The 24,065-nt window shown below is 47.5% G+C and overlaps 1 protein-coding gene across 2 annotated transcripts in view; it reads left to right on the top strand.

Moving 5' to 3' along the window:
- Window positions 1-21,292, top strand: part of LOC135241520 (doublecortin domain-containing protein 1-like) — a 130,693-nt gene extending 109,401 nt beyond the window's left edge. Inside the window, exons 21-40 of one of the 2 annotated variants that reach the window (XM_064312000.1) lie at window positions 1,044-1,225; window positions 3,390-3,509; window positions 4,591-4,690; window positions 6,595-6,730; window positions 7,352-7,514; window positions 8,118-8,252; window positions 8,892-9,095; window positions 9,803-9,917; window positions 10,578-10,745; window positions 11,361-11,546; window positions 12,466-12,687; window positions 13,388-13,637; window positions 13,717-13,854; window positions 15,081-15,182; window positions 15,629-15,765; window positions 16,633-16,806; window positions 17,319-17,469; window positions 19,420-19,535; window positions 20,229-20,297; window positions 21,077-21,292. In XM_064312000.1, coding sequence (XP_064168070.1) covers window positions 1,044-1,225; window positions 3,390-3,509; window positions 4,591-4,690; window positions 6,595-6,730; window positions 7,352-7,514; window positions 8,118-8,252; window positions 8,892-9,095; window positions 9,803-9,917; window positions 10,578-10,745; window positions 11,361-11,546; window positions 12,466-12,687; window positions 13,388-13,637; window positions 13,717-13,854; window positions 15,081-15,182; window positions 15,629-15,765; window positions 16,633-16,806; window positions 17,319-17,469; window positions 19,420-19,535; window positions 20,229-20,297; window positions 21,077-21,094 — 2,886 coding nt within the window. In that variant the 3' untranslated portion in view covers window positions 21,095-21,292. The remainder of the gene's footprint in view (window positions 1-1,043; window positions 1,226-3,389; window positions 3,510-4,590; window positions 4,691-6,594; window positions 6,731-7,351; window positions 7,515-8,117; window positions 8,253-8,891; window positions 9,096-9,802; window positions 9,918-10,577; window positions 10,746-11,360; window positions 11,547-12,465; window positions 12,688-13,387; window positions 13,638-13,716; window positions 13,855-15,080; window positions 15,183-15,628; window positions 15,766-16,632; window positions 16,807-17,318; window positions 17,470-19,419; window positions 19,536-20,228; window positions 20,298-21,076) is intronic. The other variant, XM_064312001.1, reaches the window with a different exon arrangement.
- Window positions 21,293-24,065: the final 2,773 nt, after the last annotated feature.

Raw genomic sequence — 24,065 nt, 5'->3', positions numbered from 1 at the left:
GTCCTACAGCTCGTCCCCGAAGCGTTTCTCGGCTCGAAGCAGGTGCTAAATTTAACGGAGTCGTCCAATAAACCGTTTCATTGATCCAGGAAATCTTCTGGAGTCGTCGCAATCTAATCATGTCGCAGATGATGGCTGTGCAGTCGGGCGTTAGCGTGTTGTCTTTGAGGGGACGCTCAGAATAGCAATGCTGCCAGTGGCACGTTTCATCTTTCACAAAAATATACAGTAAATGCCATTAGTCTCAAGCCTTTGAATGCAATTTTACATATCATTATGTTAAGTACTATATTTTACTGTGGCTTTGAAAATGAAATGTGATTTTGTGGACTTAATTATTCATTTTGAAAACATTTTGCGTAAAAAGGAACACAGAAAACCAGAGAAGGAATGTGAGACTCCACAAGTAAAATTTTGAATAAAAAAATCAACCATTTTGAAATTTCACAGCATTGGTCAAATGCCCATTATGTGAGAAGTAATTAAGTAAGTAACTTTCATTTCATATAGCACCTCTCACAGACAGCTTCACAATTAAAACGAATTAAAAGATTAAAATTGGCTGAGAACTGGCCCTTTGCAAATTCACAGGTCACACTTAGAAAGTTTGATTAATAGGAAATGAAAAAGTGATTTTAACTCGACAATGGTGTCCACCCAGCTCTTCAGAATTGTTTTCAGTATTTTTTTTTCCAGGAGTATAAAAAAGAAAAATAAATAACACTATAATATTTGCATTCAAAAGAAGAGTTCCATTTTGACATTTATAATTAATTTACATCAATTGCACACACTCCAATAAACAACAAATCCACTTTAACATGATGAAATATTAGTGTAAGCGATAAATGAATGCATTTCGAATACTTATTGAAAATAAGGGGAAGGCCGTAGTCCAGTCTGGCATACGCGTATGCGTAAAAACTGGGGGATAATGGATAAAAGGGATTTAAAATGGATTTAAAAAGCGTTTTAAACGTTTTTTAAAAAGAGAAGAAACGAAGTGTCGCAATCTAAGTTGCATTAATTTCCCTTGACCGCAGGACCTGGCCTGGCCTCTAGAGGGCGCGCTGGTTGCTTGTGCCCCGCCTTTGACTGACGCGAGCAGGAGGCCCCTGGACCGTGTGCCCATGCGACTGCGGGTGCTGAGGAACGGGCAGCAGGGCGGGAGCGCCCAGGCCGTGACCGTGACCGCGCCCGACACCGCCAACATGCTCAAAACACGGTGAGAGCCAATCCCCTGACGTCTAAACACAGCGAGAGCCAATCACCTGACGTCTAAACACAGCGAGAGCCAATCACATGGCACCTAGACACAGCGAGAGCCAATCACCTGACATCTGAACACGGTGAGAGCCAATCATTTGGCACCTAGACACAGCAAGAGCCATTCACATGACATCTAAACACAGCGAGAGCCAATCACATGATATCTAAACACAGTGAGAACCAATTACATGACATCTAAACACAACAAGAGCCAATCACATGACACTTAAACACATTGAGAGCCAATCACACGACACTTAAACACATTGAGAGCCAATCATCCAGCAGCAACGGCATTTTCAAAATGTGGTGAGAATTTGGCCTGCGTTGAAGGCTTGGAAAAAGCCATTTAAAAAATGCGATGGTTCTGTACTGAACGTCACAGCTGTTCTGCTGTTGATAGGGCGATTGTGTACAACGTGGCACCGATTGTTAAAGACGTCGCTCACTGCTTCTGGTTACCCACCTTAAAGGCCCAGAAATGAATTTTTGTCCCCTGTAGTGGACATGAGTCTCTGGTCTGAATCTCAAGAACCATATGCTATGCTGAAACCTACACTACATTTGTAAAAGTAAAATCTATAATATTTTTGAAAACAATTTCACTGCAGCATGTTTTTCTCATCCAAGACACTTATTGCGTGTTATGTCAAAGGAAGAGAAATATTAGAACTTTTTTCTGCTGGTTCTCAGCACACCCGCCAAACGGGAGTAAGCATCACACATTGCTGCCGTAGCGGTCACGGTGTGCATCAGCACGCTCTGGACGCTCACCATCTACACTGAATGGTTGAGCTCCTGGGTGCAGGCTTGTGACTGGAGGAACAAAGCTAATGTAGCGTGCGTCTGCACATATATTCACACCGCGCTATTCGCGCACACTGTCGGGATGAACTTCACACAAAGTTGGCGGTTAATAAACTTGATTGAGGCGAACCGTGCGAGTGAGTTAGAAGTAGCGTGTGAAGTATTCAATATAGCATCCATAGAGCTTGCTCATTAGTGCCACCTGCCCCCCTCCACACACACACACACACGCATAAACCTTTATCCCAGGGAAAATTCCGATCTCTCTCATTTAAATTAAGTCATTTCAGCAGGTTTCCTTCATCAGGCCAGCATTCTGTGCGTTGGAGCGATGAGTTGCGAATGTCCGTATCATCCATTGATCTATCGGGGGTAAAAAAAAAAAAAGCTAACCCCCTCCGCACGCACACACACGCACACGCGCAGAATTAATCTCCCAGGTAAAGTCAAGCCTGAAATTGGAATTTTTGATGCATACATTTCATTTGTACTTCTGTAATTAACTCAATGTGCCGGGGCCCGCGCCGGGCCCAGCGCACACAGAGCCCCGCCCGCTCGCGGCTCGCAGATGAGCGGGCGCGGAGCCGCCGTTTACGTCCCGCCGCACCACCGGCTCGGGGGGACTGGCTGGCCGATCAGCGCGTTCGCACCGCGGGGTCATTTTGGGGGAAGGCTAGCCTCAGACAGACTGCTTAACGGAAGATCGAGGAGAGAGCTGGGCGCCCTGCCGCGCTACAGCTGCTAACTTACTTTACTTTCTGAATCGATCGAAAATCGGACGTGTCACTTTTCGTAAACGCGTGCACCCGCCTTAGCTGCTCTGCGAAAGGCCTCTCTGTTTAAGTCACTGTAACAGGTTCTCCAGGTCCTTCTCCCCGCAAACCACACAAATCCGTCGTTTTTAGACGCGCCAAGGCTTTATTGTGCGCTCGATAACGAAACTCGGAAACACAAACAAAATGTGTGCGTGTGTTTGTGTGCGTGTGTACATGGGCGTGTGTGTGCGTGTAGGTGCGCGCGCGTGTGTATCTGTGTTTGTGTGTTTGCGTGTGTATATGGGCGGACGTGGTGTGTGTTTGTGTGCATGTGTACATGGGCGTGTGTGTGTGTGTGTGTACATGGGCGTGTGCGTGGGTGTGTGTTTGTGTGCGTGTGTACATGGGCGTGTGTGTGCGTGTGTGTGTTTGCGTGCGTGTGTACAAGGGCATGTGTGTGTGTGTGTGTGTGTGCGTGTAACAGACAGCAAACCCAAACAATGACCGGTGATGTTCGTTGTTTGTAAAAATATGCCGCCTGTCGTCGTGCGGTCTCAGGAGGAAGTCACAACCCCGCCCCCGCGGTCCCAGAGCGGAGACGGACCGGGGGAACACGGCACAGGACGACGACCGCGCCACAAAAATCCACAAGCTGCAGTTCCAGCAGTTTCTCGAGAGGTAAGGCTGCGTTAACCGGATTATCGGAGGACGGAGTGTGGCACAGTGGGTAAGGAACTAGACTTGTAACCAAAAGGTCGCAGGTTCGATTCCCGGGTAGGACACTGCCGTTGTACCCTTAAGCAAGGTGCTTAACCTGCATTGCTTCAGTATATATCCAGCTGTATAAATGGATACAATGTAAAAATGCTATGTAAAAAGTTGTGTAAGTCGCTCTGGATAAGAGCGTCTGCTAAATGCCTGTAATGTAATGTAATGTAATGTAACACCAGTGGACTGCTTTAGCACAGTCCCAATTATGCTACACGCTGTTTAACGGCGTCCTTTTCAAAACAGCCCTGCGCACTGCAGTTTCGCCTCCCGTAGTCTTAAATAGGGTCCTGCTTTATTGCAGTTATTAAGACGTCACCTTGCGTACTTCCACCCCGTTATTAATACTCCTGTTATGGCTCTTTAATTTCTCACTTTGTCTGCCTTCGCTGCTGTTATTTTGTTCCTTCCACCCGTGTTTTTTTTTTTTTTAGATATTAATTAGTCTGTGACGAGGGCAGCAGTTGCTCAGAGGACCTCTTTTATGTTCCATTAAACAGCATTGCAGTTCCCGCACAGCCGCCATATTTCTCCAGGTCGTTACTGTGGGGACTGGGAGCAGCTTCTCTGAGGGAAATGGCCACTCGGTCTGTGGGGTCGAATCGTTCTTTCTGCTCCAAAAGCAGGGCCAGACCTGTACAGCTTTGCCTTGGTCAAAAAAAAGAAAAAGAAGGCAGGAAACAAATTGGCCAAGTCATCCTGTACCGACATAGTGTGGTAGATAGCAAGGCCAGGTAGTGTGAGTGGTGCCAAAAATGTTCTTTTAAATTTAAATCCAAATCTATATTTCCACCTGATCCTGAAAAAATTGACTGTTAGTTTGGAATGAAATTTCCTTTCAACCACCTCCTGGACAGCCCCTCCACACACCCCACCTCCTGGTATGCCATTGGTCCTGTCAGCTCCCCTTCCCCTCATAAGCTTCCAGTTTTGGCAGGTTCTGAACCTGGTGACCCAATCATAGGAGGCTAACACATTCGCTGTCTCTCAGGTGCACAGGGGCCCTGGGCCTGCCCCGCGCGGCTCGACGGCTGTTCGACCAAGACGGCCAGGAAGTCTCCCTCCTCACCGGCCTGCAGAGGGACCAGCTGGTAAGCATCGCTTCCAGACAAAAACCGCTAACCGCTAACCACTAGCGATCGACGGTCAACCAATCGAACCGACCGCACCACTTTCAAACGTGGGCTTCCAGTGGCTGCGCACACTCGATTTGAAAGGTACGGTAGCGCGCCGAGCCGCGAGTGGCACCGCCCCTTCCTGTCTTCAGACGACGGTTACGCCACGCCCTCCAATCAGAGCTCTCCATTCAGCAGCCTCTTTCACGCTGGCCGCCCCCTTTGAGCTCCAGCCCTCTTCCCCCTCCGGTGGAACAACGTTCCCCAGTCAGTCACGAAATCATGATTCACTGGCTCTACTCTGCGAATATCTAAAAGCCCACCTCTTCAGACTACGCCTCAATGTTTATATTTAATAAAACAAACTAAATAACCCATATCTCTTTTTCTCTTGCTATTGAGGCATGCATGTTGACAGTGGGTCTTATGATTGTAACTTTGCCTATCTAGCTCTATAGCAGCTTGTTCCCATATTAAATGCACTTTTTAAGTTGCTTTGGCTAAAAATGTCTGCCGAATAAACGAAATTGTAAACTGTACATTTTTGACAAAAATGTCACATTGGGCCTAGTCTCAGAACCCGCACAGTCAGACTTCAGCAGAGCTCAAGGCACAGTCTCACTTTGGCGTCTGGGCACGGCACTTCCTGTAGCAACAATCGTCAGGTGACGGCCGAGGTGTTGCGCGGGTCCTCAAAGGGCAGCCCTCAGAAGCGCGGCGGTTTTCGCACGCGCGTCCTGGTGCTACTGAGCCATCTCCCCCGTGACTCATAGCTCCTGTTTAAACTGCCTTAGGCCTGCTCTGACAGAGCCGATATGATTGGTTAAAAAAAAAATATGAGTAGGCCTCTGAAGACGTGAGAAAATGTCTCTCGCCTTATCGAGGTTACGCCGCGCAGCGACGGACACTTCCTGTTCTGCAGAAGAGCAGAGCAGCCTGTTGTCATTTGTCATTGTGTATTTGGAAGAGTGGGCCGGTTTATTGCTCTGAACTGGACTGCTTTTACAAGGCATATATTAGAGAATGGAGATGGTCTGCCATTATTCTAAACTGACATAATGACTGATTAATAATCATCTCCCTCAGGAGACATTTACCTCTTTTGCTGTATGACATGCAGCAGACATGTACCCCCAGGTATACACGTCATACGGGGAACAGTAGACTCATCCCTCCACCCTGTACCCCTCCCCCCAGGTATACGTATCATATGGGGAACAGTAGACTCAACCTGTACTTCCCAGGTAATATCATAGGAACAGTAGACTCACCCTGTACCCCTCCCCCCAGGTATACGTGTCATATGGGGAACAGTAGACTCACCCTGTACCCCTCCCCCCAGGTATACGTGTCATATGGGGAACAGTAGACTCACCCTCACCCTGTCCCCCCCCCAGGTATACGCGTCATATGGGGAACAGTAGACTGACCTCACCCTGTACCCCTCCCCCAGGTATACATGTCATATGGGGAACAGTAGACTCACCCTTCTCCCTGTACCCCCCAGGTATACGTGTCATATGGGGAACAGTAGACTCACCCCTCCACCCTGTACCCCCCCAGGTATACGTGTCATATGGGGAACAGTAGACTCACCCCTCTCCCCTGTACCCTCCCCCCAGGTATACGTGTCATATGGGGAACAGTAGACTCACCCCTCCACCCTGTACCCCCTCCAGGTATACGCGTCATATGGGGAACAGTAGACTCACCCTCTCCCCTGTACCCCCCCAGGTATACTATCGGGACTGTAGACCACCTCCCCTGTACCCCCCCCGGTGGTAATGGACAGTAGACTCACCCCTCCCCCTGTACCCCCCCCAGGTATACGTATCATATGGGGAACAGTAGACTCACCCTCTCCCCTGTACCCCCCCCAGGTATACGCGTCATGCGGGGAGCAGTGGGCGGACCCCCGGCTCCGCCAGGCCGACAGGAAGAGGCGTGTCCTGCTGAGCGGCCTGGAACAGGACGCGGCTCTGGTGCGACACTACTGCGCCACGCGCCACCACCAGGGTGCGTCCCGGCCGACGCCCTCTCCCCATGCCTGTGATCTCTCAGCATCAGCATAGCGCTGACAAGAAAGAGATGCCGCCACACACAAGCAAAAATAAAATGCTGGCTTTCATTGAATTTATTTAATACTGGCGAGACTGTGTTGCTTTGGGTGCAGCGAACAGGTCAGCTGACTCTTAACACATGTACAAACCCCCCTGTGTCATAGAGCATTTCTGTCTGTAACACTGTCTGCTTTCCCCCATCTGAATAAAGTGAAAAATACAAAAGGAGGGTGGATTGTCCACTCTCCTTTTAAAAACATTTTTTTTAAATTAATGTTTACTCTTGCCTTTCTGAAAAAGGCACATACACCAGAAGGCATTATTAATAATAATCATAATCATAAAGTAAGGATTTTATTGCTAATTGTGAATGCTAAGATTTCTTTGTCATGTAATTCGTCAAGCAAAATGCATCTCAGTAAAACTTTTAACAAAGTTGAGCTTGTCTCTGAAATTTTTATTTAATAAAAAATCTGTTGTTGCAATGTTAGAGCTCCATAAGGTGGTTCAGCTTGGACCTTGTTGTGTTTGTCCATTTTAAGCCTGTGCGTTTGTTCTCTGTCTATTCCCCGCCCAGATCTGGTTCTCGAGGCTGTGGGCGAGCTGACGGACGGGGCCCAACTCACCGTGTCAGAATGCTGCGTATCGCCAGGGGAAACGAGTAAGGAATCGTCCAATCAGGAGCCAACCAGTCAGGACACCAATGAGAACACCGATGAAGATCTCCTCAACATGCTGAAGTGAGCGTACACCAGCACACCCTGCACATGACCTGGAAGAAACAGTACCCTGACTGAAGGATGTGAAGGATATTGAAAGATTTTACATACAGGAATGGTGAAAGATCCATTCCAATATTTTCTCATAAAATTCTGTAGAAGATTACTCAGTAGTGTTATTCCTGCACGGTGTAAAAAGTGCTGAGAACATACATTACATGACCAAAGGTATGTGGACACCTGACATCCAACATCTCATCCAAAATTACGGGCATTAACATGGAGTTGGTCCACCCTTTACTGTTATGACACCCTCCACTCTTCTGGGAAGGCTTTATAATAGATGTTAGAGCACTGCTGCAGGGATTTGCTTCCATTCAGCCAGAAGAGCATTAGTGAAGTCGGGCACTAGAACAGTGACTTAACAGATACCAGACTATGGCCTCCTACAGAAGGGCCATAACGATACCATGTGGCCATCTATGACTAGCAGTGCCTTAACAGATACAGTGGGTTCATGCACTAGAACAGGTCTTACACAGAGCCACAATGCCAAAGTATATGAACGCTCAACGGTGGTGTTTTTATCTTCCTTTGTGGTGATTACTTTGTTTCTTTCCACAGAGAGGACTCTCATTCTAGAGCCCACCGCAAGTTGGACGAGAAGCACCAGCCTTTCAGATACCCATGGCAACAGAATTTGGAACTTTCTGAAGACGGCGGCATTCAGAACGATAAAGAGGAGAGCTCCACCAAAATGTAAGTGTACAAGCACAGGTTAGGCTTCTCAACAGAGGTGGAAAGTCCAGGGGTCAGAAAGCTGGAGTCCTGCGATGTGTTTCTTTCTCCCAACTCAGCCAGTCGATTCCACTAATTAGTTTTACCTGCTGGCTGAAGAGTTATGCTAATGAGCAAATCCAGGTGATTGGAACAAAATACTGGGGAGGACTTTTACTTTTTAAACCTGATTTTCCACATCTGCTTCTCACATGGAGAATGAGGCCTTCCCCTTTAACACCATCACAGCGGTGCATCAACATGGACGCCATAATCAGTCTCAGGTCCAGGATCAAGCCCATTTACTAAATATGGACCACACATGGTACAACAGAAAGAAGGCTAAGGGATTGATTCAGCTTCCTTGATCTTCAAACAGTTTGGACCAATCAAAGTGCTTCAATGGAATGAAAAGCCCTTTGATTGGCCCAAATCAGTCAGCCACACAAGAATCTCTAGGCAGTAGTTCCCAAGTTTTGGGTCTGGGGACTAGAGAGGAGCCTACCTGATTAATTGGGCCAATTTTCAGCTCTGCATGCAATCTCCACCCCCCATATTCTCCCTCTTACATGCCATTGGTGGACGGTTGCTAAGACGCAGGTGTGACTCTCTCGTGTGCAGGCTGGTGCAGAGGCAGAGGAGGGTCACACAAGCCCAGCTTCAGCAGTTTGAGTTCAGGGAGGGGCAGATTGTGAGCTGCCAGAGTCCCGAGCTGGCCCTGGGGGTGAGGTCAACGGAGGGGGCGCGGGCCGGGATGGCTCTACAACTGCTGACCCGAAACCCAGACGACACCAACCAGCGCTGGATACTGAGAGACGAGGACCAGTAAGAGGATGCCATGATGGCCCAGACCGTCACACACTGCTAGCCTTACAGCGTTACAACCCAGACCACCCCACACTGCTAGCCTTACAGCGTTACAACCCAGACCACCCCACACTGCTAGCCTTACAGCGTTACAACCCAGAACACCCCACACTGCTAGCCTTACAGCATTACAACCCAGAACACCCCACACTGCTAGCCTTACAGCATTACAACCCAGAACACCCCACACTGCTAGCCTTACAGCATTACAACCCAGAACACCCCACACTGCTAGCCTTACAGCATTACAACCCAGAACACCCCACACTGCTAGCCTTACAGCATTACAACCCAGAACACCCCACACTGCTAGCCTTACAGCATTACAACCCAGACCACCCCACACTGCTAGCCTTACAGCATTACAACCCAGAACACCCCACACTACTAGCCTTAAAGCGTTACGACCCAGACCATCATATACTGCTAGCCTGAGAGCATTATGACCCAGACCACCGCACACTGCTAGCCTTACAACTTTACGACCGACCACCAAATAAAAACCAAGTCAAGTTAACTTCATTTGTGTCATGCTTTTTACAGAAAATTGTCACAAGGACACCACACACTGCTAGCCTGACATAAGAACCCTTAAACAGCGAAGGGGCTTTTTTTCAGCCTAAAGTCTGAGTCCTCATATTTCTGCTCCTGTTTGTCTTCTGTAGGACTCTTCGTCTGCTGGCTAACCCTGGCCTGGTGCTCGCAGTGTCCATGTCAAAAATCACCCCCGGACACACCGGCGCTCCCATCCCCATTCCTGGCTGCCCTGTCATACTCCAGGTGATTGTCCCCTGACATTAGCCCCACTTGTGCTGGATAAACTCTCACCCAACGGCTTCCTGTTAGGACAAATCCCAGCAGCCCATGGCTCCCATAGACTTACAGCAGGGATCCTCAGATCTGACCCTCGGGCCAAGCAGTACTGCTGGTTTTCATTCTTCTCCTCCAATCAGGGACTGATTTAAATCTGTTAAACCAATGTTGACACTGCACCAGAAAACTGGCGTGCTTTGCGTGCAGTTGACCTGCTTCAACAGAAACTTGTTTTCAATGTAACTATGCACAACAAGTTCAGGGAATGTTTGTGAGTAACCGTGTAATCATATTTGGAAAGAGATGTTGCTGTTGAGTTTTTCAAATGTAAATTGTTGGCACTTTCAGCGCCAAAAATGTTGGCACCATTGAGGTTCATCTACCTACAAAACTATTCAAATCTCAGTAAAACTATGTGGATGGATCGATAGCACTCCAAGTGTAAATGAAACTTAATTTTTTGGGTGAACTGCCCCTTTAAGGCTTTGAGAAGGTGTGCAGCCAATCAAAGACTTAAATGAAGCACTTAAGAGCAGGAACACATATAAAACCAGCAGTCACACTCTCTTTGGATAAGACACCCCTGCTCTGAAGGGACTGACATGGCTTCATTTGGATGGTCTGCAGAAGCACAAGCCATACAGCCATGGAGCAGCCAATCAGAGGTGGGGCTGGCTGCCGGAGGTCCCGGTGTTGAGCGCCTTCTTCACCTCGGAGCTGGACCAGGCGGTGACCGCGGCCCTCAGAGCCTGTCTGTGCACCGCCTGCGTGACCCCAGAACCGCTGCACCAGCAGGTCTGCGCATCCAGATCATCTTCATCTTCTTCATCACCTCCTTCATCTCTTTCTTCATCATCATCATCGTCTTACCTTTCAACTCTTCTTTCTTCTTCATCTTCTTCATCATCATCTTCATCTTCTTTGTCATGTTCTTCATCAACTTTTTCATATTCTTCTTCTTCTTCATCATCACCATCGTAATTATGGGGATCCTCAGGATGAGTGCCTGGTCTAGAGATCCCCCTGCTCACGCCATGTAGTTGTCATTATTGATCGTAGTAGCAGCAGCAGCTTTGGAGCCAAACCACCTCTTGTTCAATGTAACCAGGGAAACACTATTTTTTCCATATGCATGTTAAACAATTGACCGGAACAGAAACCACTGCGGCCACAGGACCTACTGTAATGGTCACTGAGGAATCAAAGGTCACAGATTCGATTCCTGGGTTGGACACTGTTCTTGTACCCTTGAGCAAGGTACTTAACTTGAATTGCTTCAGTACATATCCAGCTGTATAAATTGATGCTATGTAAAAGTTGTGTAAGTCGCTCTGGATAAGAACGTCTGCTAAATGCCTGTGATGTAATGTAAGAGTAAAGATGGTTCTCACTCGAACCCTTTTGGGACAGGGCTACTTCCTGCTCAGCTCGGGTGGGACGAGGAAAGTGGAGGTGTGCTCCACCTGCGCCAAAATCCTGAGGGGAAAGCACGTCCTACAGGAGCTCCCCACCGACTCCGTCTTCCGCTGCTCCACCGTGCGGCGGGACACTGCCCTCAACCCCCACGGGCCATTTAAGATCCTCACCGTCTGCAAGGTGAGCATGTGACCAGCTCATATGAGCCGCTGCTACCACTGCTGTCTCCCTCGCCCCGCTGAGAATTCCAGCTTAAACCGGCCTGAGCTGGTCAAGCGGGTTTATGCCGTGTCTTCGACACTTAGTTGGTCAACCGACTTCTCACCAGCTGACCCGACTATACAGTTAGCTAGTCTACCAGTTTGACCGCCAGCTTACTCTACCAGCTTAACCAGCTGTGACCAACTAGAGTCCAGCTGTGACCAGCCACAGACCAGCTTTGACCAGCTAGAAGTGTCAAAACTACAGCTAACCATTTTAAACCAGCTTAGAATCCCATATGGTCTTAGCTTGCATTTTCAGCAGGGCAGTTATGGCTCCATCATAGATGCTAGGAAGCAGTCAGGGGTATAATATAATGCATGCATTTGATTGGCTTGAACAAGGGTGTACATTGTTTGACACAGATTGGCCAGGACATGAAGTTTGTTTTAGTTAGGCTAAAGGCCTTCATATTATTGAAATCATCAATTTTCAAATGTCACCCTAGAGATCAGCATCCAGGCTCCCACATGTTAAATAGTATTAAAATACTTCTTTAAAAATGTTAAAATATGTCATATTTTATGAAAGTGTCAAATATATTCAAATATTAGAATATTGAATTATTAAAATAATATTCCTGATAATATTCATACGACAAATAAATGCACATCTGTTACACAAGTGCTTAAATTACACAGACAAACAGAAGTCAGAAGATATAAAGAAATGGATGCCAGCCAGAAGTCCCCTTTAGAGGAGATGGAGGCCCTGAAGGCACAGTGTGTGAACTCTGAGGACCGTGGCTGTGTGTGTGTGTGTGTGTGTGTGCGTGCGTCAGTCCTCACGGGGTTCGGATGTTCCGGAAGGTTCCAGCTGCTGTTCTCCCGTGTTGCAGACGGACCTGGGCGACGCGTCTGCAGCGGAGGGCGTCCTGCGCGGCCTGGAGGAGCGCCTGGAGTCTTTGAGGGCCGAGACGCGCCCCCGCGGGACCGCCCCCCCGGCCCCCGGCCCCGGCTCCGCCCCCGCCCGCGCGCAGCCGGCCGCCAGGATCCTGGCCCACAGGAACGGGTGGGGGCTGAGGGGGGGCCAGCTGATCACCGCGGCGACAGTACCCCTGGTGAGACGCCCCAGGGGCCCCTCCGAACCGCAGGGGAGCCAGAGGGCCCCCCCCCTCCCCCGTGACTGGCGGAGATGCTCAAAACTCTCATGGGGGGGGGGGTCTACAAATGCAGCACTGGCAGATATTTCTCTGGCTCTCCATCAAAATGGAGGAAAGGACTGAGAACAAGAAAATAGACAAATCTGGCCTGCGTGTTTTCCTGCAGGATTTTATCTTTGTAGATCTCACAATCGATCTGTCAAGATGGATGCATGTGTATTTTTCCAAATTTACAACAAAAAAAACCAACAATTGCAATCACAAACACCTACCTGAAATGATATGTACCTCTATCTGTATACCTGACTCAAGGAGGCAGATACTATGTGATCGGTCTCATTTGTTTGGTCTTTTTGAACCGGTCGTCATTTTTTGTACATTTCAGGGTCTGCATTCACTTGTCTGTTGTGTTGACCTGTGTGTGTGTCTGTTTTCTGTGTGTGTGTGTGCGTGTGTTTGTGTCTGTTTTCTGTGTGTGTGTGTGTGTGTATGTGTGTCTGTCTATGTGTGTGTGTGTCTGTTGGTGTGTCTGTGTGTGTGTGTGTGTGTCTGTTGGTGTGTCTGTGTGTGTGTACGTATGTGTGTGTGTGTGTCTGTGTGTGTGTCTATGTGTGTGTGTGTGTGTGTGTGTATGTGTGTGTGTGTGTGTGTCCCGTAGATGCTGTCTCAGTGTACCCTCAAACTGCAGCTGTCCCGGGCCGCCTCGCGCCTCTACACCGCAGACGGGACGCAGATCCTCTCCGTCCCGCAGCTCAAAGCCTGGGCCATCAACGAGTGCCTGCAGGAGCACTGCGCAGCCGCAGACACGGCTGCGCAGCCCGCCGACCCGACTGCGCAGCCCGCAGAACCCCCGCACGCAGACCCGCCACACACAGACCCCCTGCACGCCCCAGACGCAGACTCGAGAGGTGAGACCAGTCCGGTGAAAAGGAATCCCAAAAGGAAGAGCTTTTCCTCCGTAACCCTTAAACCCCCCGCCCCCTCCAGGTCGCCCGGGTTACGAGCCCCTCCCCCAGGTGACCGCGGAGGACCTGGACGCCGTGGACGAGGACCTGCAGGCGCTCATCCTGAGGAGCCCCGTCGACGTCTGGGTGTCCTGTGGGGAGCCCTTCATTCCTGTGGAGGGTAACACACACCCGCCCTACACTGTCCGAAAATGCACTCGCTCACCCTGACTTCACCCATAAATCATACACACGCACACACACCCAAACCCACCAATAAAACATACACCAACTCTTACACCACCATGAAACACGAACATCCACCCTTACACCACCTATAAAACACTCACACCAACTCTTACACCAACTATAAAACACACACACACTCAACCTTACAGCACCCAGAAAACATACACCAACTCTAACACCACCATAAAACACATCCACTCTTACACCACCCACATAGCACCGTAAAACACACAAATGCGTCCTTTCACTGCCCGAAAACATGTACACCAGGGCTGCTCAAATCTGACCCTCAACACTCGATTCTCTTTTCTACCCGGTAGTTAAGTGATGAATTAATGCCACGGATTGGCCAGAGATTTAACTCACCTGGGGTTTAAATCAGTCCTGATTGGATGGAAAGACCAGCATTACTACGGACTTTGAGGGCCAGATGTGAGTACTCCTGGCCTACACCCCCGTTAAAAACACACTCCTGCCTCTGCTCCACCCATGAATCAATGAGCAGGCCTCAGGTCTCTGTCCTCAGGTCTCAGTCCTCCCCTGCAGTCTCAGTGCCTGGTTCTCTCTGCCCATGTGTGGACTGGATGCAGACTCCCTGCTCCCTGAGAGGCCCCAGCACAGGCCTGTTAATGAGCAATTTAATGCTTGCCCTGTAAAGGGCCCTGTGCTAATTAAATTTGTGTCGCCGGGTGCAGACTTGGCAGGTGATGCTCATTCGGTGTAACCTTGTGCAAACATGGCTATCAATTAGAGCGTAATTAAATCACTCCCCACGGAGTTATTACAGTAGGTCAGGCCGAGGTTGCTGGGAGACAGCACTGGGTAGAGAGAGCATTTTGTTTAAATAAAATAAAACAGCATTAAAAGGTTCTGCAGGGAATTCAGTCTGGAATTCAATGTGTAGTCCAGAGCAAAAGACCACGGTGAACATTTATGCCAGCTTCGAACTCCACTTCCCATCAGCCCCTCCTGTGAACTCATTTGTGTTGCCCATTGGACACTCTCTCCGCCTGCTTTCCTCACAGGAACTCTGGGTTCATCCCAATTGCTAATTTTATCCACCCTCGTCTCCTCGGTCCTTGCGTGACCCAGAAATGGATGGGAGTCCGTCTGAAGCCTGATTGGACGGCCCCTGCTAAGTGTCTGTTTGCTCTCCAGTAGTGCAGAGGAGACAGGGGCAGCGGTGGAGGAGCTGGCTGCAGAAGGAGAAACTGCTGGCTGAGCTGCTGATGAAGAAACACAAGATGAGGCACCTGCAAGGTCAGCACAGGCTGGAGGGAGCTCACTCTACCTCAGAAATACCCATAAAAAAGTACCACAAGTCCATTTTTACAGGCCAGTACAATGTGTCTGGAAAAATTACAAAAAATTATCTATTACCAATGTGCACAACAAGCAGGTGTGTTTGACAACACAGTCTTTTGTGTGTGTGTGTGTAGTTCCCTAAGAGTAATGGAAAGCACAATACATTCTCTGATCTTTCATCATAAAACACACTGAAATCTTCAACTGCCACATTCATTGAATTTTTTTTATGAAATGGAACCTAAACATTTGCTCTCTGTTCGTTCACCGGTCTCATAATTCTCTTCACATAATTGTGATCGTACGGATACATTCTCGCTAAGGCCTGGATTAGCTTCATCCTGCTGCATAGCCTGACGGATCTGACCTGTGACCTCATCTCCGGTTCTGCGCTGTGATAGGGCGGCGGATCGCCGGGCAGAGTCTGGCCAGGATGGTGCCCACCCTGAGCCCGGCCCAGCCCGTGGTGGTGGAGGGGGGCTGGACGCAGGCCAGTCTGGAGGAGCTGGAGCTGAAGGAGGACCTGCAGAACATGGAGGTGCTGCACATTGTGGAGGACAAACCTAACCTGACATTAGGCCCTTAGCTGCCTCTCGTGAGGAGGAGACAGACAGATGAAATATATTACACACACCGACACACGTTATGCACCCTTGCACAACAAAATATCTTTCAGTATACGGAGATGCAATATATTGGAATTCTTGATTTGTCCATTTTTGTGACTATGGGGGATGGGTATTCTGATATAATTTTCAGCATTTAACCACACATATGAATGTTATCAAAACATAACACTGACTTATTTGTAAAAAATAACCTGTTTCTTGAAATATACAACATATTGTAATTTGCACTGAGAAATATATTGTATATGTATACTGATATACTTCAAAATATACTTTTTGCTTTGGCCTCATTGGAATATGTATAAATATGACCAAAATGATGTATAATTAAGACAAAATGAGAAAACATTGACATGTATTGGACTGCCAAATACATACAGTATACGTATATTTATGTATATTATTCAATGTATTGTACCATAATTTTCAATATATGGTGATATATCATGATAGTGCAAGGGCACAGTAAGTCTGTAAAAAGACACAGGTGAATAGGTCACTACTAACTCCACTTACTGCTAACGCCACTGCAGGCCTTACTACAAACTCTACTGTTATTTCTGTGTGTTTAGAGTCTACATTATAGTTCTAGGTTAGCATAAGTTAGCTTGCATTTGGAGCTTTGTTGATGTTGCCCGTACACTCCAGGTCTAGCACTGTTTCTCATGTTAAATCAGATGAATGCATTTATATTCTCCTGCGTCATAAGCCTCTCTGAATAAGTGTTCGCTAAATAAATGCGCTGTTTTATAACGTACCGTGACTGCATCGCACAGACGCACCTCGCAGCGGTGGAGGCGTCGCGGGTGAAGAACCGCGCGCCCGTCCCCAGCAGGCAGTCCAGGGGCCTGCAGGATCTCTACAACCAGCCCGACGTCAAACGGGTGCTGGCGTACCGAAACGGGGACCCCAAGCGGGCGGCGTACGTCTGGGGGCGGAGCATCGAAGAGGTAAACTCCCAGAATGCCCCGGGCCCTGTCATCACCCTGAGCTCCTGGCATTGTGCAAACTCAGCGGCACTGAGAGAACAAAGACACACAGTGTCATTGATGCAAAGCACCATTCAGCTACCAGTGTTAATAGCTCCCCCTTGTGGAGAATCTTCAGCCCGCTAAACGTGAGTGAGTGACTGAGCGAGTGAGTTACAAGCCAGGTCCATGAGGTGCTTCTCATCAAAACAAGAATAACACCTAATGTTAGTGTGTAAGATATTTATGAGTTGTCCAAGCAAAGTCATGACATTTACGTCATGTACAGGAATATGTAGGGCAGGGATGTCCAAACTTATCTGAAAAGGGCCTAATTCTACTTATCAAGGTTTTATTGAAGACCATGATTAGTTAGTAGAATAAGGTGTTGTAGAAACAGAAACCAGCTGCTACATTGGCCCTTTGTGGATGAGATTGGACACCCCTGAAGAGTGGGGGGGGGGGTTAATGCGGTTTCCTTGGTTACGCTCCAGCTCCTGAGTAACAGCGGCTCCAGACTCGGGCTGTCCCAGCCGGCGGCGTGCCTCTACGGGGCCGACGGGGGCCCGCTCCGCTCGTGGGCCGAGGTCCAGCGGGACATGCTGGTGTGCGTGTCAGCGGGAGGCCCCTTCCTCACCGCTGAAGGTCAGTCTGCTCTTTAGCGTGCGGTCCCAGTGAGCGTTTTTGGGGTGAGAAGTTCGTGAAATGGCGTCTAGGTGTTCAAAAAAAAACCTGGTGCCATTTTGCTGAAAACTGAAGGTTTTCTATCCAATTAGGATGTAGCCAGGCTATATCCGTGTAAAATCTGAGCTATATTGGGGTCAACCCTGTCCGTTTTTGTCAAAAAGTCTCTCAACCAACATTTACACCCTTCTAGAGTCCAGCTTTTGCTCACTGGTGGTCTGGCTGTTATTTCCTGAATGCAACTGAGGTCTGGGTAATTCGGACAAAATAAGAATCGGTTCATGTATGGGTGTACTGTGCATGTGCCTGTATATCCAGCCAGACCTTTGGGCTAGGTATAATATCTAAATGCCTGACTTATTAACCTGAAGAAATTGAAAATTGATTTCAAGACCCAATTACGGACACTGTACGTTCTGTAACTAAAATGAGGTGAAGTATTGATTGGTTTTTCGGGAGCAACCTGAAGTGTTCTTCGGCTTTCTGTAGGCTGAGTTCATTTACTGATCGTATAGAGGTCACAGCATGCCAGATACCAACTCTATCGGTCTCTCTGGTGGTTTTTAGAGCTAGTCTCATTATTTGTAGAGACCATTAATCCTCTTAATCAGAGGAAACCCCAGGTCCTTTCAGACCTGCTTTATTGACAATTACTTTGTCAGTTACTTTTTGCACATTTTATTTGATTTGTTTTCATTCCTGTGACCTGGCTACTGGAACCTTCATGGACATGAAATTTTAAAAACTTTTTGAAAAGTTTAAAATAGAGGAGAAGTAGTGGAGATGGGAAGGGGGATATGGTATTTTCACACCTGAGTAAAAACAGTTTAATAGCCTGAGGTCATAATGTGTAGTAATATTGTGTGAAGAAACCTGTTCCTGGAAGACCAAATCCATTTCTGGGTTTTATGCCAAGAAGCTCCATAACTGCTCTTAACCTAGTTTACCCAATCAGCTAAATGGACTGCATTTATATAGTGCTTTTATCCAAAGCGCTTTACAATTGATGCCTCTCATTCGCCAGAGCAGTTAGGGGTTAGGTGTCTTGCTCAAGGACACTTCGAGACTCCCAGGCCAGGGTTTGAACCAGCAACCCTCCGACTGCCAGACAATCGCTCTTACCTCCTGAGCCATGTCGCTACATCTATGGTCCTCAGACTTGGTCCTGGGGTATCGCTGTGTACGCTGGTTTTGATACCAACAGCGATCGCAATCCCAGATTTTTTTTAACAAACTAATTTTTTTTTTAATTTTTCTCAATTATGCTTTCCGTGTTCGGAGGGATCATTTGCGCTCTTAAGCGACGCTCGCGGACGACAGCTGGAGGCGCAAGCTGTCCTGGCGTCGCCGTGCAAAACGCTTTACGGCGGTCTGAGTGACCCGGTGTCGGCGGCGTACCGCTAGTTCGCTAATTGAGTCTGAGTAATCGGCGAAAACAGAAGTCGCCGTAAAATCCGGACACAGATAAGGGCTGTAAATGTCCGGACGGTAAATGTTGTTTTTTTTAAAATACCGACCGGTAGTTATGGTAGTCGTCCATTACGTAGTTTATGTGTGTGGCGCTAAGTCACCGCGAGAACGTCTCAGAAAAACGTTGTCACAGACGCGCCGCCGGCAAACGACTGGACACCGGCCACACCGGTGTGAGCTGTGTAATGTTGGCAAAATGGACGGCCGTGTGGTATAATGGGTTGTACCCTCGAGCGAGATGCTTAACCTGCATTGCCTCAGCATATATCCTGCTGAATAAATGGATGCAATGTGAATGCTATGCAAAAGCTGCGCAAGACGCACTGGATAAGAACGTCTGCTAAATGCCTGTAATGTAATGTCAGCGCAAGGCTTTAGACTTTAGAGTTTTTCGGTTGGGGAGTTTCTGACTCGGTGTGAAACGTGGACGCTGTGCTCCAGACTGCAGGGAGAAGATCGAGATGAGGGCGAGGTACGCTCGAGCAAAGAAGAGCTGCGGTCCAGGCGGCATCCTGCTGGAGTTGGAGACCCAGAAGGGTCCCACGGTCAGTATAACCGTAGGTGTGAACGGTAGTGATCCTGTGGGGTACGGTCAGTGTAACCGTAGGTGTGAGTGGTACTGACCCTCTGGGGTACGCTCAGTTCAACCGTAGGTGTTAACGTAACTGACCCTGTGGGTTACGGACTGTATAACCATTGGTGTGAATGGTACTGACCCTGTGCGGTGGGATATAGTCAGTATAACTTTAGGTGTGAGTGGTACTGACCCTGTGGGGTATGGTCAGTATAACTCTAGGTGTGAGTGGTACTGACTCTGTGGGGTATGGTCAGTATAACTCTAGGTGTGAGTGGTACTGACTCTGTGTGGTCTGGTCAGTATAACTCTAGGTGTGAGTGGTACTGACCCTGTGGGGTATGGTCAGTATAACTCTAGGTGTGAGTGGTACTGACTCTGTGGGGTCTGGTCAGTATAACTCTAGGTGTGAGTGGTACTGACCCTGTGGGGTATGGTCAGTATAACTCTAGGTGTGAGTGGTACTGACCCTGTGGGGTATGGTCAGTATAGCTTTAGGTGTGAGTGGTACTGACTCTGTGGTGTATGGTCAGTATAGCTTTAGGTGTGAGTGATACAGACCCTGTGGGGTAAGGTCAGTATATGTTTAGGTGTGAGTGGTACTGACCCTGTGGCGTATGGTCAGTATAGCTTTAGGTGTGAGTGGTACTGACCCTGATGTGGCTCTGTTATACAGACAGATGTAAATACTCCAGGCCGATGGCTCGCTCTTCCTTGGGGAACAGAAGCAGAAAACCAGATACCGGTGAGTTCCTTCACATAAATAGTCAGTGACGGTAAAAACAGTTTTCATTTTGTGCAAAACAAACTTTTCTCTTGTCATCAATTGTGTGCACATGCACACAGGCATTATAAGCACATACACATGCACATAATTTTTTTTATGACTGGTCCAACACAAAACAAGACCAGGTCATAATCTAGTATATGGCTGGAGCTAACACACGTGATCCGGCCAACCAATGGTGTAACTTCATAACTCGGCCGACCAATGGTGCAACTTCATCACTCAGTCACTCAGTCACAGACATTTGCGTTTGTAGGGCTGGCCCCGCTGTTGCGGTCCAGCCAAAAATGTATGAGATTCATACCAGTCTTTCTTCCATGTTTGTCAGAATTTCTTTCTTGAGAATACACAACCCCTGCGGGTGTAATGCTATATCTCGCCACTTTGCGGCGACATTGTTAAGAGAACTAGTAAAGTCCACACAGATCTCTCTGTCATGATTTTTGTCATAGCACAATTCCTTCCAAGTTGACAACATTACATTACAGGCATTTAGCAAACGCTCTTATCCAGAGCGACTTACACAACTTTGTACATAACATTTACATTGTATCCATTTATACAGCTTGACATACACTGAAGCAATGCAGTTTAAGTACCTTGCTCAGTAGTATAACAGCCACGTTCTACCCAGGAATCGAACCTGCAACCTTTAGGTTACAAGACCAGTTCCTTACTCACTGTAGTACACTGCCACCCCAGCAGTGCTGTTGACAGTGTCTGTCATTGTGCTTTAGGTGATGGAGACGCAGTGAAAGCTGGTGTCTCTGAAGAGGATCACCTGATTGGATGGATGGAGGCGGGGCTTGCTTCTCACACTTTTTATTGCGTCACCACTGGCACACTTTGATCCTCTCACTCAGATTCCAGAGTGCTGATTTTATTTGCTGTCATTATATCAATGCTTCTGTAATGTAATGATAAGAATACAATAAATCACCTTAATTATCTGATGGAGGGCCCTTTGACTTATTCTGAAAACATTACTCAATTATTGTTTAAATGTGGTAGGTGGTACTTTCTGTTTTAATATAATAGTGCATTTATTTTCATTTCTCTTGTTTGAAGTATATTTTCCTCCTTTTAAATAACAAAAAAACTAAAGTTTCCCTATTCTCATTTTGTTTTGAACTTGGTAAATATATTTAAAATGGATTTTACTTTGATGTTTAGAAGTTTCATGACCTTTTTTAAAAAAAACTTTTTATATATGACTCTGGATGTCCATTTTAATTTTCTGTGGCCCATTCACATAACTGTACTCTGGTGAAGTGAAAGTACAGCACCTTGTTCAAGGGCATGATGGGATTGTTCTACCCGAAATGAGCCCACAGCTCTGAAACGGCTGTGTGGTGCACTGTTCTTTTACTCACACTAATGGCTTCCTGACCTTTTCTTAGAGTGCCCAGCACACTCTCCAAGCCCACACCAGAGGACAACACGTCCACACCTGAGATACTGAGCTTTAACACCTACTTTAGCTTCATGGGGCAGTACCCTACTGTGACCAGCAGGTGGCAGCAGAATGTTTTCTTCCTCACTGCAGCGCTATTGATGGCTGCCACTTGACATCTCCTCTATAAATGACTGCCGGCACCAGACGCAGCGCCGGTTCTGTTTAAACTCCATTTAAATGCATGCTTTAATCTGCACGAACGCAGATCCAGCTCGCGCCGTGCCGCACCCCGCCCCCCCTCCCCGAAATGGGACACCCCGGTGATTTGTGTTCCTTACCGCGGGAGTTATCTTTGCGAAACGCGACAGTAAAAACACAAGGTTCCCTTTTTCACTTCACCTCAGGCTTTCAACCTTCAGAGCGTGTGAGGGCTGCCTTTCGTCAGAAGATAAACTCGGTTTTTGATAGATTGCCGCGCGCAAGATCGTTTGGTTAGTGCCGCAGACTTGCTGGCTTTCTTTCTTCCTCCCCATCCCTCTCTCGTCTCTCCTCCGCTAGCAGCCCGTCGAATCCTGCGTTTCAGAAAACCTGCTTTTAGCTGATGCGTCCTCAGTCACATTGCATTGCTACCCTTACAATCCTTCATATTTTCATGCCTCATGCTATCTAGCCGACACCCCCGTTTCTTCTGCCTCTGTATTTGTACCCCTCTGTTGTAGTCTGTGGCCCAAGCCCACATGCCTAATATCTCATTTCTGTTTCCAGAACATTCTTGGATAATTAGGGTAGGGTTGTTCCAAGCATGTACATTTTAGGGGGGTGTTAGCAGGGGATGATTTGGAAGATGATGGTAAGTTTATTATGTGCTGTGCCTGGGACTTGTTAGGAAAATAAATACGTTCTAAGGCTGTTCTAAGAACGTTCTCATCATAACGGTACCTCACATCCAAACGGGAGACTGACCGGAATGTTCCGCTTGTGTTCTTAATGTTCTGTGTACCCACTCAGTCTCTTGGTGTTCAGTGGTGGTGAATGCCCCAGCACAGTAACCACGGCAGTTACACGGGGCTGTCTCAGATCTGTGGTGCTAATGGCGGGTTTTAATGGTAGTGCTGCTTTTCCCTGTTTGACATCAAACCCTGACTTGAAACGTTTCGCACATTAAAGTGGACAACAACCGCAATTTAAGCCAGAGGTACGCTCAATTAAGACACATCAGCCACAAAAGGCAAGGTTCAAAAATTCTTAATTAAAAAAAAACCAACAAAAAAAAACCCAGTTGTATAATCTGGTTTGGTGATATTTTACTGCAGGCACCAGTGTTGCCGTATTGGGCATCATAGCTAGTTTTTATTTTAGTTTCTGGTTTAATTTCCAATAACCTTGGCTTATACGAGACCAGGAGGGATCAAATGCACTCCGATAAGAGGTGATTTAGGGCTCACCTTTTTACTGTGTGCAGTGCTCACAGGAACGTGCAGTCATACCAGAGATCGGGCCTCTGAATGAGAGAGGGCCCTGTTACTCTAATCACGGTCCTGCTGGTTTTCCACCCTCCCTTTACCTGGGAGTCCGGTGTGAAAGCAGTCTGGCCAATCAGAAGCACCAATTTGTTCAAGTCTAATCTTATCAGAAAGCCATGGGTGCAGCTTGTCAGCCAAGCATGACACACCTGATGAGGACCTCTGCTTTAGTTAATTACCTGGGAGAAAAAAACAGGGCCGGATTTGGATTCGAGGGCCAGATTCAATTATCCATGTGATAGAGCAATTCAAACTGATAGAAAAGTTTGGGTATGCCCGTTCTCATTTACCTTCAGTATAACACAAAGTTAAACTGCCGTAATTAACACAGCCAGTTCTTTTCTGCTTGAAATTTGCATTTGTTGAAAGCATATGAATCTGCATTAACCAAGTTAAGCGTTGGATGTAAAATTTGCACTTCTGAATTTCTTCTAGAACAGTGGCAACCAACCCTGTTCCTGGAGATCCACCATCCTGTAGGTTTTCTCTCCAACCCTAACAAATCACACCTCATTCAGCAGCTCAAGATCGTGGCAAGGAGCCAATTAGAAAAGTCAGGTGTGCCAAATTAGGACTAAAATGAAAACCTACAGCATATCCAGAAGGATAGTTTACCTTTTTTGGACTCTTTTGGACAACCACTACAAACCACATAAAAGGGCCTGGAGAAATAAATTTATATACAATAGAAGTTGCAATACATTAACAAATACCTCTTCAAATTAAGAGACAACCTACTTTGAAGGAAATTAAAGTTCTTATTTGTAGTGCTTCTCCCTTTCCCTTTATAATTTTCCAGTTCTCTTA

The sequence above is a fragment of the Anguilla rostrata genome, chromosome 16, assembly GCF_018555375.3.
Source record: "Anguilla rostrata isolate EN2019 chromosome 16, ASM1855537v3, whole genome shotgun sequence".
Lineage (NCBI taxonomy): Eukaryota > Metazoa > Chordata > Actinopteri > Anguilliformes > Anguillidae > Anguilla > Anguilla rostrata.
This window is presented reverse-complemented; position numbering and strand designations above follow the sequence as displayed.